The 19936-nt window shown below is 41.5% G+C and overlaps 1 protein-coding gene across 1 annotated transcript in view; it reads right to left on the bottom strand.

The window, feature by feature from the left end:
• Window positions 1-215: 215 nt before the first annotated feature.
• The window catches only part of slc2a1a (solute carrier family 2 member 1a), a 32052-nt gene continuing 12331 nt past the window's right edge, over window positions 216-19936 (bottom strand). Inside the window, exons 5-12 of the mRNA XM_059952293.1 lie at window positions 17890-18094; window positions 17218-17343; window positions 13153-13340; window positions 10499-10609; window positions 10298-10399; window positions 5069-5144; window positions 4128-4255; window positions 216-988 (exon numbers count right to left, since the gene is read on the bottom strand). Coding sequence (XP_059808276.1) covers window positions 758-988; window positions 4128-4255; window positions 5069-5144; window positions 10298-10399; window positions 10499-10609; window positions 13153-13340; window positions 17218-17343; window positions 17890-18094 — 1167 coding nt within the window. The 3' untranslated portion in view covers window positions 216-757. The remainder of the gene's footprint in view (window positions 989-4127; window positions 4256-5068; window positions 5145-10297; window positions 10400-10498; window positions 10610-13152; window positions 13341-17217; window positions 17344-17889; window positions 18095-19936) is intronic.

Below are 19936 nucleotides of genomic sequence, written 5' to 3'. Positions count from 1 at the left end.
TCCCATAATTAGGCCAGGGCTAAATGGGTGCGATTGCTGTGTAGTGTGGCTCAAAGTTCCTACTCTGCGCTGTATCTCAATAAATAAAATAGGTAAATAACTAGACTCTCTTGTCCAAGTAAATTGATTATATTGACTTCAGCACTGAACATTAGCTATGAAAGATTACAGTAACTTTATTTGTCAGATGTATATTTAAGTATTTTGATGTCCACATGAATTATAAAACTAATCTGATAAACCTATTCAAATCCACAATAATAGCATAGAAAAATATTTGATTAAGTACATATACAGATAGAAGGGGTTTAAAGCAGGGGTTCCCAACCTGGACCCCTTGGTTAATGGTAGGAGTCCATGGCATAAAAAAAGTTCGGTTTAGAGGGACATGGGCCAAATGTGGGTGAACAGGACCATCTTAGAGCCAGGAGCATGGTTGTCATGGAGAAATTGGGGCAAAAGACCTGTTTCCATGCTGTCCTGGTCAATAACCTCATTGACTGATGTCAATAAACACTATCTAAAAGCTTTTGCATTCGCACGTTACAAAAAACCTTGGCAGAGATATAGGTTTTAAGGAAATTCTTTTAGATGTGAGAGAGTTAATAAGGGAGGTTTAAGGAATGGGATTCTTCCAGCAATGATAATGACACTGAATGATTGTAAATGTATTAGCACTCTTGTTAGACCAAGAGGCAAGCGTGTGTGGTTAGTATTGCACAAATTGATTCCAGCCCGAGGAACATACTGGGGTTGGTTAGAGATGCGTGCTCTTCTCTGCCTTCCACTGTTGGTGACCCACATCCCTCAGACTCAGATCCAGCTGCTCCTGCTCCACTTTCATCTCCACATTGTTCCTCTTGGCCAGAATCTGACTGATCTCCAGGAAGGTCTTGTTTTTCGTTTCGGGAATGATGAGGAAGATGTAGGCAAAGGTGGCCAGGCAGATCACCCCAAAAATGATGAAGCTGTACTCGCCAATCCCCTTCTGCAAGGAGAATTTAGTTAGACAAAAAAAAAATTAGACAGGAAGGTGTCGAGTTTGTACCTTCGATGCCAATATTGACTCCTTAACTCTAACAGTATCAGAATGAAGGGGGAATAATATGGTGTTAACTTTGTAGAGCACCTGTGACTAGTCTGCAAGCTTCAAAGGTTCGAGGGTTCATTTAATATCAGAGAATGTATATAGCGTACAACCTGAAATAAGTACTCTTCACAGACATCCAGGAAACAAGAAACCTCACAGAATGAATGGTAGAAACATCAGAACCCCAAAGCCCCCCTCCCATCCTTCGCAAAAGACCCTGAACTTCCAGTTGCTTACAACTTTGAATATCATTGGCTCCACCACTCTGTTCAAGTTCAAGTTTGTTGTCCTTCAGCTATACGCATTTGTACAGCTGAATGAAACAACAATCCTCTGGGACCAGGTGCAAAATGCAATACATATATCACATACAGCACATACAATAATATTAAAAGATAAAAATGTATTCTGCAGATGTACAAGTTGATGTAAAGTGTATTTACAAAATGTAGTTAAATATACAACATTATGCTGCTACTGCCACTGTCATAAATAAATCTCTGGCCTCTGTCTTTGATAAATTCGACTGTATTTCTTTATTTTCCTGTAAATACCTGCAAGAAAATGAATCTTAGATAGGGTATGGTGACATATACATGCTTTGAAAATAAATTTACTTCGACTTTTTTTCAACTTTGTCTTTGATTTCCAACCTAAGCTCTGGGAACATAATATATGAAGAGAACAAGATGGAGGAGATGAGCACCTAGTCCTTTAAGCCTGCTCTGACACTTATCGTGGCTGACACACAACCCGCCTCTCTAAACCCTTAATATCCAGAAGTTTATCAATCTGGTTCAATGAACTCAAGGACTGTGGCTTTAAAGAATTCTGGGGTTCCAAAGAATCCCATAGATACTTTGGCTTTGATTTCAACATCGGTGAGTCAGAGGCAGCATCTTTGGAGGGAAATGAACAGTTGGTGCTTCAGGCTGAAACTTTCATCAGGACTAGAAAGAAAAAGGGCAGAAGCCAGAAGAGAATGGTGGGAGACAGGAACAAAAGAGAAATTAGAGGCAGAAGTTTAAGATGAGAGGTGAAAGATATCAAAGGACGACAGGGCCAACGTTACCATACAGATGGTGGTGCATATATGGAATGAGCTGCCAGAGGAAGCAGTGGAGATCGGTACAATGACAGCATCGAAAAGACATTGGAATACGTAGACGGACAGAAGGGGTCCAGAGGGACATGGACCAAACATGGGCAAATGGGACTAGCTTGAACCAGCACCATGGTTGGAATGTTCAAATTGGGCCAGGAGACCTGATTTCATGCTGTGCTGTTCGATGACCCGACCAACTGGTGTGGCTTAATTAAATCCCATTTATCCAATCGAATAGATTTTCTGTGTTACGTGACTATATCTGTTGCTGTTCTTCTATTGCATCCATATTCAAATCATCCATGTGGACTATTAATCCAAACCTAAAATCACAGATGTGTGTTCATGGGGCTGTTCATCCACCCAGTTCACGATAGGGTACATTCACCCATCTCCTGTTGTTACAGGGAAGAAGATCTGCGGATTTGGTAAGTGGGGCAGGAGATGCTGATTGTGAGTAAGCATGCTATTTATTTTCAAGACAAACAATGAAACACTCAACCAAGTATCTAAACCAAATAAGTAATTATCTAAGCCGCCTATATTTCAAGACAATGACACTAAACAAAAGTAATGGGTACAGCCCAGTCCATTATGGATAAAACCCTCCCAATCATTGAGTACATCTTCAGGAAACGTTGTTGCAGGAAAGCAACATCCATCATCAGAGATCCCCAACACCCAGCATGTGCTCTTTTCTCACTGCTACCATCTGGAAGAAGGTACAAGAGCCTCAGGATTCGCACCCCCCAGGTTCAGGAGCAGTTACTGCCCCCTCAACCATCAGGCTCTTGAACAAGAGAGTTATAACTTCAATAACCCTTCAAGCTAAACTTGGATACAGAAACTTACCTAAAATGAATGCCTGAAGTGGCAGGACAAAACAGACACTACACATACACACAGTGGTAAACACTCATCCAAGGTGTGTGCCCAGCCCTTCTGAACTGTAGCACACCCTCCCCGCACTGTCTACTATTTCCATGGCACCTATCATCTACCTGGTCCATGGTGACCAGAGAGGGAAAGAGACAACACGGTTACCGCGCACTAGATTTAAACCCTAATGGCATCATGACATCATCAATTAAATGGAGTGCGAGGGGCTGCAATGCTCCTCAAATAGGCCAGTCCCTGCCTCCGATGGGGGAGTGGATTTCAATGAGCTGGTAAGATAAGACATATGCTGTGACACGTGTGTTCAATCTATCCAATTCATGACAGGATGTATCCATCCAATGGACAGCGTGCATACACACGATCTATACCCCTCATGAGTTCATACGCCTCTACCAAAAGATGAGTAAGGCATTCCTTCCCTCTGTTACCCTGCAGGTCACCCTCGGGCAATGTACAGCACCTGCTTAGCACCACCGCCCCTCTCCCCCACAAATCAGGATCATGGGAGCAGATGGTGGATGGTTGTATAAGCAGCTGGTGAGTATCGCAAGTCCTGGTTATGTGACCACCGACGCCAGGCAGACAATTTCTGAAGAGTATCGATAATGGCTGGGGTCACCCGTCTTGTGAAGATGCTGCCCAGAAGGTGGCAATGGAAAACCACCTCTGTAGAAAAATCTACCAAGAACTATCGTAGTCACGAGAGCACGATTGCCCACTTCACACGATATGGCGCATAATGATGATCTTCTACGCTCCATTGAATAAAGTCTTAACCTGCACAATCTCTACCTCGAGTCTGGCTTTCCCGATATTTGGTCTCTGGCACCCTGCTGGAGTTTGAGCTCTGGTTCGAAGAAAAATCACGTTTCTATATTAATTATATGGTCATATACAATACATTATAAACCTGCATATAGTTAAATGACAATAAACTTTACTTGACTTGACTATCAGGTTGAGGCCACCCTGAGCACAGGATATGGAAGGGTGCATTTAATCATAAATAAATGAGCCTTAAGCTAAACGTACCTCAAGAAATGGGAAAATGAGGCCCACGAGGAAGTTGGATAACCAATGAACCGATCCTGCCACCATGAAGGCAGCCGGTCTGGAGGATTGACGGAATATCTCCGTTGTTATCACGTACGGAATGGGGCCTAATAAAACAGGATTTGCTGTTAGCAATTACAGCCAAATAATCACCAGTAACTCAAATAACCACATGTTACAACAGTGGTGCACAGAAGAGCATCTCTGAATGCACAACACGTCGAACCTTGAAGTGGGTGGACTACAGCAGCAGAAAACCATGAACATACACTCAGTGGCCACTTTATTAGATATACCTGTACACCTGCTCATTAATGCAAATATCTAGTCAGCCAATCATGTGGTAGCAACTCAATGCACGTAGTAGTGGTCAAGAGGTTCAGTTGTTGTTCAGACCAAATATCAAAATGGGGTAGGGGAATGATTGTTGGTACCAGCTGGTGTGTTTCGAGCACCTCAGAAATGCAGGTGTCCTTGGATTTTCACACGCAGCAGTCTCTAGAGTTTACAGACGATGGTGTGAAAAACAAAAACATCCAGCGCGCAGCTGTTCTGTGGGCAAACATGCCTTGTTAATGAGAGAGGTCAGAGAAGAATGGTCAGACTGGTTGAAGCTGATGGGAAGACGACAGTAACTCAAATAACCACACGTTACAAAAGTGGTGTGCAGAAGAGCATCTCTGAACACACAACACTCTGAACCTTGAAGTGGACGGTCTACAGCAGCAGAAGATCACAAACATAGGCACAGTGGCCACTTATTTAGGAATAGGAAGTAGCTAATAAAGTGGCCACTGAATGTACTGTAGGTTGCACACTGTAAAGACATTGAACTTATTTTCACATTTTGTAACTGCATCAAGACAGCATGTAAAAAGAAGATCAAACTGAGTGAAGAACTGGATGGTTTTTGTACTTACTAGGTCCTATTGCATGTCCAATAACATAAACGATTACGCAGGTAATGCTGAGGTACGACATTCCATTAACGGAGTCCTAAGGAGAAAACATATTTTTCATATTCAATAATTCTTATTGCACTTTTATCATATTCTTGCATTGTATGTAATTTAGCTTCTGTGGTGCTTTCTTCATTTTATTAAATACAGAAGAGTTAAAAGCTTGAAAGAGCGCAGAGAAAATTTACAAGGATGTTGTTGAAATTTGAGGACCCGAGTTATAGGGAAAGGTTGAAAAGGTTAGGACCTTATAAACTCTAGAGGTCGAATAGATGCTGGAAATGCAGTGCAACACACACAAAATGCTGGAGGAACTCAACAGATCAGACAGTGTCTATGTAAGGGAATAAGCAGTTAATATTTCAGGTTGAGACCCTTCCCTTCATTCCCTGCAGTGCAGGAGAATGTGGAAAGATCTTACAGAGGTAAAGAGAGAAAAGATTAAAAGATTAGCTTTATTTGTCACATGAACATCGCAACATGGAAACATCCAGCGAAATGTGTCGTTTGGGTCAATGTACAACACAGTCCGAGGACGTGCTGGGGGCAGCCCGCAAGGGTCGCCACTTTTCTGGCGTCAACATAGCACACCCATAACTTACTGACCCAAACCAATCCATACGCCTTTAGAACGTGGAAGGGAACTGGAGCCCCCAGAGGAAGCCTGCACAGTCACTAAAGAAGTTCCTCCCCATCTCTGTTCCAAGAGTCTTTTAAATGTCCCTAACGTGTCTGCCTTTACCACAACCCCCAGCAGCACGTTCCATGCACCCACCCACCAAAACTATCCTTGACATCCTTCTATACTTCCTTCTCAACACCTTAAAGTTACACCTCCTCATAATAGCCATTACTGGCCAGAGAGAAAACGTCTCTGGCGACTACACCATGGTAGTGTCATGTTTAGTGTGACGCCGTTACACCTTGGGGCATTCTGGATTCTAAAGTTCTATTCCAGCACCATTGTGCAAGGAGTCCCTTTATGAGGAATGCATGCGTTTTCTCCGGGTGCCCTGGTTTTCTCCCACAGTCCAAAGCCCGTGTTAAATGGTCATTGTAAATTGTTTTGTGATTAGGTTAGGGCTAACTGGAGTTGTTGGGGGTGGCTGGGGAAGTGTGGGGCTCACTCTGCACTGTCTCACTAATAAATCAATAAACTATCCACTGATGTATGCCTCTTATCATCCTGTACACCTCTATCACCTCTTATCCTTATTCTCTCCAAAGAGAAAGGCCCCAGATTGCTCAGTCTATCCTCATAAGGTACTGCTTTGACCATTATGTTACCATGATCTATTCTTGTTAGTTTGTTTCAAATTGAGGGTGGCATGGTAACGTGGCAATTCGCACATCGCTTTACAGCATCAGTGTTCATTGATCGGAGTTTAGTTCCTGCTACTATTGGTAAGGAGTTTGTACGTTCTCCCGTGACAAGGGTTTCCTCCAGATGCTCCAGTTTCCTCCCGCTTCCCAAAGATGTACGGATTAGAGTTAATGAGTTGTGGGCCTGCAAGTTGGCTCTGCAAGAGTGGCGACACTTGTGGGCTGTCCCTAGCACATCGCAAAACAATAATGCAAACAATGCATTTCACTCAATGACTTGATGCATGTATGACAAATACAGCTAATCTTTAATAAAGTTCTTTTCATAATGGATCAATATCTAATATTTACGGTATGTTGTTGGGAATGAGAAATGTTCCTTTAGACAAAATTAAAATTCTCTGGGAATAAGATTTACAGTAAAGGTCAGCTGGAGACGCTCATGGAGTGAGTACTGTTTTGGATTCGCTCCATAACCTTTACTTTTTTTAACCTTTGATCACCTTTATTCAGCTTATTTTTACCTATACCGAAAGTTTCTTTGTTAATTTTTTTTTTGGATTTACTGCCAAGAGTTTGTTGTGAACTTTTGAAGATATGCAAACAGAAATGTCTCTCAGGTCTAAGGGAAGGGATCCCGGACGCAATCCGAACGGTAATGGAAAGAAGCAGGCTCCGCCACAACAAACTCAATTAACTTTTGAATTGTTTATGGAGGTTTTGGATAAAAAATTTGCTGAGCTACAACAATTTTTTAAAGAAGATATGAAGGCTTTTCAAGAGTACATGGTTAAGACGGATTTAGTAATTAAACAGAACAAGCTCTTATTGCGCCTCTGCAAGAAGATGCTCGGAAGCGAGATTTGACTGTTGAAAAACTGCAACAGGATTTAATTTCGACCATTAAGCTGATGGAAGCCCTTAAAGCCAAGAGTGACGATTTTGAGAATCGGTCCAGAAGACAGAACTTATGTATACTTGGTCTTCCAGACGGCATAGAAAAAGATGACCCTTCGAAATATTTTGCTCAACTTTTAAAAGAAGCGTTTCCGACTATTTTCCCGAATAACCCTCCTTTATTGGATCGGGCACATAGAATTCGGCGTCGATCACCGAGTGTTACAGACAAACCTTCGGTGGTAATTGTCCGGTTCCATTATATACATGACAAAGAACAACTTATAAGAGCAGCTCGTCGAGCAAGAATGATTAAATTCAAAGAATTTTGCTTCCGCCTGGTCGAAGACTTTAGTCCTGACCTTTTAAAAAGAAGGCTTCTTTTTAAACCGTTGATGGCTGAATGTTATGAGAAAAATCTGAAACCTGCGCTTCTATACCCTGCGAAGCTTCGAATTTCTCCGTCGAATGCTCCACGACAGGTTTTCACTTCAACTTCAGAAGCGAGAAAATATCTGGAGGAGAACTTCCCTACTGCTACAGACACCAGTCTCTAATAAATGAATGATTCTGATCGTGTAAGATGGTTCTCGATCTCTTAAACCAGAATTAAAATCTGGTTACTGGTGTAGGTTCATCCTATACTTTATACTTGTTAAAGTGTGTTTTCGTCATATCAATTGTTTTGCCTTATACACTTTAATCATTTAACTACATACTTGTCCATTAACTTTGTTCCTTCGAAGGTATATTTTTAATTCTTTGAAGGTGAATTTTTCTTTGATTAAGATGGTGGTTTTTTGAAAAAGATTTTTGGTTTTGCTTAAGATGGCGATATGTTTTTATTTTTTTCACCTTTTTTCTACAATGCATCGCTTATCATAGCTTAAATATTTTTTGTTTTGTCTGGGCTAGAGCCCGATTTATAATTTTTTTTAGTGATTATATTTTTATTCTTTTTACAACTAACTATACTTAGAAATATGGTTTTTATTATAGCGATTTTAATTTTTAAAGTTGGGGTGATTCTTTTATATATATCCTTTATATATGGAGTGTTCTTCAGCTGACATGGGGGTAGGATACTTTTTCCCTTTTTAAGTTATATTTTTAAGTCATATTTTGGCTTTTTCTCTTTTTCTTGGGGGGTGGGGGGATGGTCTGTTTTCTAATTCTATTTTTTTTGTACCAGTTTGTGTTAGTTTTTTTATTTGGGCTGTTTTTGAACTTCAAATATGTCTGTGTTGTCGTCACTTCCGGGTCTTCTCTTTACTTTTGTTCCTCTTCCGGGTGCATGAGTTTATAAGTTGGTTAACCCTTTCTATACCAAAGGGTTGATTTTAGAATTATGGCTCAGACCATTAATTTTGCGTCTTGGAATACTAATGGTTTAAATCATCCAATTAAAAGAAAGAAGATTTTCAAAGTATTCCAAAGACTTAATGCTCATATCATTTTTGTACAAGAAACTCATGTGAGGAAGGAGGACAAACCTCGTTTTTTTTAGATTTTGGCGGGGTCAACAGTATCACACAAATTCGAATGCTAAAGTAAAAGGAGTTTCAATTTTTAAGCTGTCTCATTTTTATTCGGATATATCACCCTATTGTGACAGATGTAACAATGGAGAGGCTTCATTAATTCATATGTTCTGGACCTGCCCGAATCTTGAAAAATACTGGAAGGAAGCATTTCAAACTTTTTCTGTGCTTTTTAAAGTAAATTTTAAACCAAACCAATATTGTTGGTGGAAAATATATTATTTTGCAGACACCTGATTTGCACATTTTGGCTTTTATTTCTCTTATAGCCAGGAGGGCAGTGTTGCTAGGTGGAACGATGTTGCTCTGCCTACTCCTGCTCAATGGTTAAACGATGTTATGTCATGCTTAAATTTAGAGAAGATTCATTGTTCAATTTCTGAATCAAGACAAGACTTTCCAACATTGTAGGGGCCTTTTTTGAATTACTTTCTTTGATTCAAATCTTTGATTTGTTATCAAATACAGATGTTGGCTAATAATATGTTTTACAATATGATAAGGATTTTTTTTCCCTTTTACTTTCTTCACCAAACAGCTTTTCTCAGTAGTGGGTTTAGATTTTTTTGTATAATAATAAAACTATTACTTTTCATGTTACGATTCAATTTAATTTACATGAATATGGGGTAATGGAACTGTAAGTGTGATTCACATATATTGTAATTGATATATGGTGTACATCCTCCTGTACTCTGTATTCTTTTTTGTAAGAAGTCAATAAAACTATTGTAAAAGAAAAGGATAAAGTTAATCACATACAAATGTTTGAAAACTCTGTCAAAGTAAAAATAACTTAATTATGCAACATAATTTCAAAGCTTTAAGATCCTATTGGGAATATGGAATATACGATCAGTTGCACCTCAGTAGGCACAGGAGTGGAACTCAGTGTGGTCTGCTGCTGCTGTTGCTCATCCACTTCAAGGTCTGATGATCTGTGTGTTCAGACCCTCCTCTGCGCACCATTGTTGTAATGCCTGTTTACCCCAGTTATGGTCACCTTCCCGTCAGCTTGAACCAGTCTGGCCATTCTCCTCTGACCTTCTCCCACAGAAACCTGCCACTCACTGGATGCCTTTTGCTTCGTGCACCATTCTCTGTAAGTTCTAGGGACTGTTGTGTGAGAAAATCCCAGGAGGTCAGTAGTTTTAGAGATACTCAAACCACCCCATCTGACACCAATAATCATTCCATGGTCAACGTAACTTAGATGACCTTTCTTCCCCATTCTGGTATTTGGTCTGAACAACATCTAAACCTCTTGACTGCGTCTGCATGCTTTTCTGCACCGAGCTGCTGTCACACGATTAGTTGATTAGGTATTTGCATTAACGAGTAAGTGTACAGGTGTACCTAATAAAGTGGCCACTGAGTGTGTATGTTAATAATTCATTGCCGTTCACAGAGGACAAGGCTTTCCACCAACCTGAAGGTTCAGACTCATTGTTAAGATCATGCAGAAAATGCAGCAAATGGCAAATCCCAGTAGAAGGAGCAGCCTGCGTCCTGCCTTTTCGATTATAGCCGTCTGTAGAACACAACAGCAGTGTGAGCTTAATGCAACATACTCACGCCCAACCACATTAACATCTGGTAAAGATTATAGTAGAAATTAATTAGGACTCACTGCTGCTATGGTCATGAACACATTGACCGATCCTGTGCCAACAGTCACATACTGAATATCATTCTCCTTCACCCCTGCCGATCGATATATGCTGTCTGCATAGTAATATATCTGCAAATAGAAGATGAGCGGACACTGGTTGAGACTTCTCTGCATTATTTTAAATTAAATTTCACAATACATCCTCTCTTTACAAGCTGCTATCTTAACTCCAAATTCTGAATTCTCAACACCATTTATGAAAGCTTTGTATTAAGATTTACATTTTTAGGTTCAGAGGTACAGTACGGTAACGGGCCCTTCTGGCTCCTGCCGCCAAAGTTCAAAGTTCAAAAGGAATTTATTATCTAAGTATCAGTACGTTATGCTGAGATTCATGCGCTGGAGGAAGCCCGCAAGTTTTTCTACTCTCCTTGTGCTGACGTAGCATGCCCACAGCTCACTAACCCTAACCTGTACATCTTCGGGATGCGGGAGGAAACCGCAGGAAACTCATCTGGCCACTGGAAGAGCACACAAACTCCTTACAGACAGCAGTGCGATTTGAACCCCAATCGCTGATCGTCGGTGAGAGCACTAACCACTATGCTTCCACACCCCTCCTTTGTTTGTTTTCAACATAACGTTCTTCAAAGAGTCGCTGTGTGAAAGTTGATTTTTTCAGTCTTTTGAAAAGACAGGAACACACTGTATTTTCTGCTGAATTCTGGGGAAATGGCAGACATGAGTGTTCTTCCTGAGATACACTGGGGTCATTTTCCTAAACTGCTGGTACAATCAGATCATTTCGCAAAACAGTACAAGCCCTTTGGCCCACAACGTTGTGTTGACATCTTAACCTACTCAAAGATCAATCTAACTCTTCCCTCCTATGTAGCTATCCATTTCCCTATCATCCACGTGCCTATCTAAGGGTTTCTTAAAAGTTCCTCATGTATCTGCCTCTTTGTCACCCTGGCAGGGTGTTCCATGCACCCATCACTCTTTGTGCAAAGAAATTACCCTGACATCCTCCAATCACCTTAAAAAATGTCTCCTTGTATTAGCCATTTTCTCTCTGGGAAAAGTCTCTGGCTCTCCACTCTATCTATGCCTCTTATCATCTTGTACACATCTGCCAAGTCTCCTCACATCCTCCTTTGCTCCAAAGACAAAACAAAATTACAGTAGTACAGTAATGGGCTGCTTTCATACAATGCTTCTGATGAGTGCATCCTCCAAATCTTCATTTTCATTCAAATGTTCAAGATGATTGGTGCTACTTTTAAATTACTTGTAGTTCCTAACTTGTTGAAGTAGTGAAATCATTTCATTTTCACTTTCGGCCACTTCTGGCATCTCCAAGCCTGAATGCTTGAAACCTCAGTGAGCAAAACAGTTCTGAATTGTCGAACAGCTTATTTCTCGCCAACTGTCAGTCACAAGATTCACTGCTTCTTAGACAGAAATACACACCACTGATACTATTTAAACACACACAAAATGCTGGAGGAACTTAGCAGGCCAGGCAGCATCGATGGAGAAATGTACAGTTGACATTTCGGGCTTGCTGAAGGGTTTTGGCCTGAAACGTCAACTGTACTTTTTTCCATGGGTGTTGCCTAGCCTGTTGAGTTTCTCCAGCATTTTGTGTGTGTTTCTCCAATTTCCAACATGTCTTGTTTGTGATATTATTTAAAAACTGCTTGCTCTAAGCACAGAGCACTATCAACCACACAAGTGCACGTGACTGACATTAGTTAAAAACTGTTTGGCAACAGTCTCCTGCCCCAGTTAAGTGGCATAGTGTCCCAAATAAACAAAGGGAATATCAGTTATTTTCCTAATTATTTTTGTTGTTTAAGTGTCGTCCCAAATAAGCGGTTGCCCCAATTAACTGATGGCCCCAATTAACTGGAATCCACTGTAGTTCCCTTCTCCCTTTAAACCCATGCCCTCTGGTTTGTGTATACCCAACCTTGGGAAAAACAGTGAGGGCATTCGCTCCAGCTATGATTGCTCACTATTATCTCCTTGTGGCTCAGTGTGAACATTTATTTGGTAACACTCTTACGCAGTATTTTGGCATTACTTTTTACCCAAAAGCCAAGGAAAAATAGAGACCATTGATTTATAAATACAGCTTCATTATTTCATACAACCATAAAGCACAGGGGCAGAATTAGGCCATTCAGCCCATCGAGTCTTCTCCACTATTCCATCAAGGTTGATTTATTATCCCTCTCAACCTCATTCTCCTGCCTTCTCCCCGTAACCTTTGACACCCAGACTAATCTAGAATTTATCAAACCCCGCTTTAAATATGCCCAATGACTTAGCCTCTACAGCCTTCTATGGTAATGAATTCCACAGATTCGCCATCCGCTGGCTAAAGAAATTCCTCCTCATCTCCATTCTGATCTGATGCGGTGTCCTCTGGTCCTAGACTCCCCCACTGTTGGAAACATCTATCCAGTCCTTTCAATATTCGAGAGGTTTCAGTAAGATTCCCCCCCCACCACATTCTTCTAAACTTCAGTGAGTACAGGCCCAGAGCCTCACACAATTACCCTTTCATTCCCGGGATAGTTCTTGTGGACCGTCGCCAATGTCAGCACATTCCCTCTCAGATACTACTTAGATACTGTTTCTAAGTACACGTTTTAGTTACTTACTGCATTAACTCCAGAGAGCTGCTGTCCCATGTTCAGAACAACGACTGTGATTAACTGCCAGCGTAGTGACCTGAAGGAGCAGAGGTTGAGAACAGACAACCGACCTTCAGCTTTCTCCGACTCATCTTCCAACCGCATCTCCTCAATTTCACCATCAACGTCCTCCCATCCTCTCAGACGCCTTAAAGCTTGAGCACAAGACATTTCATCGATGCTGTTTTAAACATTGGATTTTAATTACCTTCTATTATACACACAGTGGCCACTTTATTAGGTACACCTGTGCACCTGCTTGTTAAAGCAATTATTTTAACAGCCAATCATGTGGCAGCAACTCAATGCATAAAAGCATGCAGACATAGTCAAGAGGTCCAGCTGTAGTTCAAATCAACCATCAGAAAGGGGAAGAAATGTGATCTAAGTGATTTTGACCATGGAATGAATGATCACTGGTGCCAGATGGGGTGGTTTGAGTATCTCAGGAACTGCTGATCTCCTGGGGTTTTTACGGTTGCCTCCAGAGTTTACAGAGAAAACAAAAAAAATCCAGTGAATGGCAGTTCTGTGGGTGAGAGCGGTCAGAGGAGAATGGCCAGACTGGTTCAAGCTGACAGGAAGGTGACAGCAACTCAAATAACCACACGTTACAACAGTGGTGTGCAGAACAGCATCTTCGGGCATACAACACCTCAAACCTTGAAGTGGATGAGCTACAGCAACAGAAGACCACAGACATACAGTCAATGGCCACTTTACGAATCTCAGGGTTGTATGTGGTGACATATTTAACATCTTTGGACTATTTTTACTGTGCACATAGTCTGTTTTTTTATCAATTATGCTATTGTTTGTACTGTTGTAACTATATGTTGTAACTATGTGGTTTTGTGCAGGTCTTGTGGCTTTAGTTTTTGGTCTTGTTTGTCTGGTGGGTTTGGAGCTCCTTTCCGGGGAATGTGCTAAGATGGTAGCGCGATATTAATACGCAGCAGCCTCTCTGGACTCTGGATTGGGGATTGCCAAACGTTATGTGGATTTTCTGGTGTAGTCTGTTTTGTCATGTGCTTTTGTGATATCATTCTGGAGGAACGTTGTCTCATTTTTTAACTGCATTGCATTTGTGGTTTCTAAATGACAATAATCTGAATCTGAATCTGTATTACATACACTCCTGTACCTAATAAATTGGCCACTGTGTTAATATAACATCCATAAACACTACCCTCGAGATGTGAAAACTGGTGGAAAAAAAACAAAGGGTGAAACTTCCAAAGACTCGACAGCTCATGTTCTCAATATTATTAATTAATTAATTCTAATCATTTTAATTCTTTCTCTGTTCAAGCTGGCAAAACCTGAGGTACAGTCAAGCAAGGCGCACTCCCTTCTCAATTGCGAGTGACCTTCGAACTATTCCAGTGGTGTTTAGTATTGTGGCTTTCTGGAGATTTACGTAAATATTGCTGTGTAGGCAGAATTGTTTAATGCTACTGTGCAGTGACTTTGGGATGATATTCTTTTTAGATATTAGTATTGGGACAATGTATACCCTGTCGTGTTCCATATCTTTCAATTTCCTCTTTTAATTCAGCATATCTCTAGCATTTTTCACTTACTGATTTCTGTATGTTATGTGTGTTTGGAATGGCTATATCTATTAAGTAATTTATTATTACTTTTTTATCCTGTAATATTATATCCAGGTGGTTATTATGGAACGTCCTATCGGTAATAATAGATCAAAAATTAAAAGCTTCAAAGTAGATTTATTATCAAAGAACATATACAAAATAGAATTCAAAGAATCATCCTCCCACAGTCGTAATATAATTTGTAGGAGTCTGACTCTAAAACTGGATCAGGCTTGTATTTATAGTGAGGTACGGTGTCTTTTATGAGTTTGCATTTTAAAGCAAGATTTTGGTGAATGAGGTTTGCCTCTTGATTGTGCCTGTGTCAGTAATCAGATTGAGTTAAACTGCTGTAGGATCTCGTAATCTGTTGGATGATTTCTGGTTTCTCTTAACATTTTCTGCATTATTGTCTTGAAATTGTTGGTCTTTTGTTATGTATTTTGATCTTTTTGTTTGTGTTGACAACCTGGTCCTGGTCCTGTATTACCATTAGAAACCCCTCTGTATACCAGAGAGTATTCTGGAGTTATATGATTATAGTAGGTATTAATTCAAGCAAGAGCCCCGTCTTCAGTTCTAATTATTTGCCCATCTCTGTTTGTGTGTAGTATTTCATTGATTCTGTTGTATTTCTCTGTTCTACTGTGAATGCCTGGAAGAAAATGAATCTCAGGTGACGTATGTGTACTTCGATAATAAATTTACTTTGAACTTTGAACTATAAAACACTGAACAATTGTTAATCCATAAAGTAATGTAAAATTCCAATTGTTCCAGACAAGACAGATCTGGGAACTAGGGAGCAGAAGGTAATATAAATCTCATGATCACAAGTAAGCTCATAAGAGAGCCATTTCCAGGGGAATATTTCCCTTAAGTCTGACGGCAAAACTGGACAAAGCCTTTTCATCACCCTGGCGACATTCCATGGTAAACTCATGACGATGAGCGTACCTTTGGGATTTCTCTATCTGAGCCTTAACCTTCACCTCACTGACAATCAGGCACATAATCACACTAATCCCTTTCCACTCTCCCCACACCCCATTGACTCTGTCTGGATTCTACCAGTCCTAAACCAATTTTGGTCACCAAAAAAGTTGGGTATCAACTAAAGAGGTTGGAGAGCATTTTCCCACAGCTTTCCCCTAATAAACCAGAGGCTTGAAGGGCTGAATGGCCTTGCTGCTGCTTCTATTTCCCAAGTTCTTCTGCTCATTACTTGCTGACAAAGGTTTCGAGAATAAATGTCCCCCTGCAGTAGGGGAGCTTGTCCCTGGTAGCAGGTTATGTGAGACGATTGGAAGCCCACTGCATCACTTGCTGACTGGTCTCCTGACTGTTGCTGACACTGACTTTTGTTTCCTCCAAGCTGCGTCAGATACAGACTTTGCATTCCTGCTTCCCACATGTCAATATTCCTGCTCCACTTACAAGATAACAAGAAAGCACTGATCAGAGACTCCTTCCTTAAAGACTTTAGTCCAAACTTTTAAGATCTCCCACTGTTCAATTGTAAAAATTGCTGTCATTTAGTTATACTCTGAGTCTAATTGAATATGAGGCCCAGAATGATTCCAGGCCAGATGTAAGGAAAAAGTATATCTCTTCTGGCTGGGGTCACCCGTCTTGTAAAGGCACTGCCCAGAAGAAGGCAATAGCAAACCACTTTGGTAGAAAAATTTGCCAAGTACAATTATGGTCATGGATGAGACAACCATTGTCCACATCAGATGACACAGCACATAGTGATGATAATGATGAAGATCATAAAACATAGGAGCAGGGTTAGGCCACTCTGTCCATCGAGTCTGCTCCACCATTTAATCACAACGGGTTCATTTTCCCTCACATTCCCGTTCTCCTGCCTTCTCACAACACCCTGACTAATCAAGAATCTATCAACCTCTGTTTCAAACATACCCAGTGACTTGGCCTCCACGGCCAAACATGGCAATGAACTCCACAGATTCACCACCCTCTGGCAAAAGAAATTCCTCCTCATCTCTTAGACAGGCACATGGATGGTAGTGAAATGGAGGCTATGTGGGAGAGCAGGGTTAAATTGATGACAAAGTAGGTTATAACGTCAGCACAATGTCCTGGGCTGAAGGGACTGTTCTGTACTGTCGTGTTGTATGTTTATATGTTTCTATCTCTGTTCGAAAGAGTCGTCCTTCTATCCTGAGTCTGTGCACACTTGCCCTAGACTTCCCCACTATTTGAAACACCCTCTTCACATCCACTCTCTCTGGGCCCTTCAATACTTGGTAGGTTTCAGTAAGATCTTCCCTCATTTTTCTAAACTCCAGCAAGAACAGGCCCAGAGCCATCATTCGCTCCTCATGCGTTAACTCTTTCATTCCCGTGAACCTCCTCTCGACCCTTGCCAATGCCGCACGTCCTTTCGCAGATGTGTGGCCCAAGTTACCTGCTCTTGCTCCAACTTCATCGCCCTTTTGAATCAGCATGTATCTGGGGCTCTCAGGGAAGAAGGGCAGAAAGATTAACTCCACCACAGCTGGGATTCCAGTCAGTCCCAAGAGCAATGGCCAACCTGTAAGAGAAAAACAAAATGGAGGCATCTTTGCCCATTTATTTGTACACAACTGCAATAGTAACAGTGGTAATCATTGGGCCTGCATAGTAGCGTAACAGGAAGCTTAATGCCTTACAGTGCCAGCTGTAAGATTGGGATTTGATTGCTCCCTACTGTCAGTAAGAAGATTGTACATCCCTCCCCATGGTTACTGTACCTTTGAGAGCTCTGGCTTCCACCACATCCTAAAGACATGAGGGTTAGGATTAGTAAATTGTGGGCATGCTATGTTGGCACTTGTGGCACAATCATTGCTGATTTGATTTGCTAAAAATGACTCATTCCACTGTATATTTCAAAACACATATGACAAATAAAGCTAGTGAGGCAAAAGTAAGCGAATCTTTCTTTTTCAATTACTAGAGAATTTACTGAACTATTACATATATGTAGATGCTAATATAAAAACTATAAACAGGCATAGAGAAGTTAAACTACAAGGAAAAAATGAGAAAAATGACAATTCTGCACTCTAGTCTTTTATCACAAGGCTGAAAAGAATACCTCTGTCATTTGCAAGGATGTTTCTTAAGCCAAATATCTGAGCAATCAGGATTCCGATCGTGATGAAGAGTTGGGGCATCACCCCAATGGCTCCTCGGAAGTTCTTTGGTGAGAGCTCGCCCAGGTACATGGGGACCACGTTGGATGAGAGGCCTAGACAAAAGAGCAGGGTCAATAGACAATTTGTATGAAGCACAGTTCCTAACTTTCATGAATGACCCGAGCTTGTTTACCAGGACTGAGAGGGAGGGGATCTTCCACCAGTTACCTTGGTCCAAAACTCTCCCCCTGCACAATTTTTAAAACCTTCCTTAAGGCTGTGTAAGGCAAATTTAGACCATAAACCCATTTGACATAGGAAGAGTATTAGGCCATTTGGCCCATTGAGTCCGCTCCGCCATTCTTCCACGGCTGATTTAATTTCCCTCTCAATTCCCAATCTCCTGCCTTTTCTCCATAAACTTTGATGCCCTTATGAATCAAGAACTTATTGACCTCTACTTTAAATATCCCCAATAATTTTGGCCTCCACATGTCAATGAATTTCACAGATTCTCCACCCTTTGGCTACAGAAATTCCTCCTCATCCCTCTGTTCTATTCTGAGGTTGTGCCTTCTGGGTCCTAGACTCCCCAACTATTGGAAACATCTCTCCACGTTCACTCTGTCTAGGCCTTTCAGTATATGATAGGTTTCAATGAGATTTCCTCCTCATGGTTCTCATTGGCTTCCACACCCTGTAATCAGATGCTGGTGAAGGAAGAACTATCAACACTTCATGTTTACAGAATTAACGACTGAAGGCTATCTTGATTTATCACATATACTGTACAGCAAAATATAGAAACAAGCAGTGAAATCTGTCGTTTGCATTAATTCAAATTACTGGGGATTGCGCTGTGGGCAGCCTGCAAGTGATACCACCAACACATCATGCTCACAACTCACTATTCCTAACTGTTCACCTTTGGACTGTGGGAGGAAACCACAGCGCGCAGAGGAAACCCGCACGTTCACGGGGGGACGTACCCACACCTTACAGACAGTGGCCGGAATTGAACCCTGACTGGCAATAGCTGATGATGTAAAGCGTTTGCTTTAATCACTATGCTACTGTGCTGCCCCATCCACTGAGTTCCTCCTTGGCAGGGCAATTGTAGAATTATAGAGTCATAAAACACTACAGCACAGAAAATGGCCCTTCTGTCCATCCAATCTGTGATGAACTTCTATTCTGCCTAGTCTCGCCAACCTAGAGACCACAGTCCTCCATACCCCTCCCATCCATGTACTTAACCAAACTTCTCTTAAATGTTGAATCGAACCACAGCCAGCTTGTTCCACACTTGCACCACCCTTTGAGTGATGAGGTTCTCCCTCATGTTTCCCTTAAATATTTCACCTTTTACTGTTAACCTATGACCTCACCCAGACTCAGTGGAAAAAAACCTCCTTGCGTTTACCGTATCTAAAGCCCTCATTCTTCTATAAACACAGGAGATTCTGCAGCTGCTGGAAATCTAGAGTAACACACACAAGATGGTGGAAGAACTCAACAGCTGATGTTTTGGGCTGAAAGTGTCTCAGCCTAAAATGTCGACTGTTTATTCTTCTCCATGGAAGCTGCCTGACCTGCTGAGTTCTTCCTGCATTTTGAGTGTGTTGCTTGTAATTTTTATACATTTTTGTATAACTTAAACCAAACATTCTCTGCCTGAATTGGTGAGACCAAAAGGGGCTGAGGACAGAGGGAGAGACAGAGACAGAAACAGAGAAGGAGAGGGAGAGAGAGGGAGGGAAAGGGAGGGAAAGGGAAAGGGAGGGACGGAGGGTAAGAGAGAGGGAGAGGGAATGAGGGTGAGGGAGAGAGGGAGAGGGAGAGAGGGAGAGAGAGAGAGAGGGAGGGAGGGGGAGGGGAAGAGACAGAGGGGGAGAGGGAATGAGGGAGAGAGAGAGGGAAGGGAGAAAGAGAGGGGGGAAGAGAGAGAGAGAGGGAGAGAGGGAGGGAGAGAGAGAGGGAGAGAAAGGGAGAGAGAGGGGGAGAGGG

This window comes from Hypanus sabinus, chromosome 27 (assembly GCF_030144855.1).
Source record: "Hypanus sabinus isolate sHypSab1 chromosome 27, sHypSab1.hap1, whole genome shotgun sequence".
Classification (NCBI taxonomy): domain Eukaryota; kingdom Metazoa; phylum Chordata; class Chondrichthyes; order Myliobatiformes; family Dasyatidae; genus Hypanus; species Hypanus sabinus.
The sequence above is the reverse complement of the archived record's forward strand: the minus strand, read 5'-3'. Positions and strand labels throughout refer to the sequence as shown.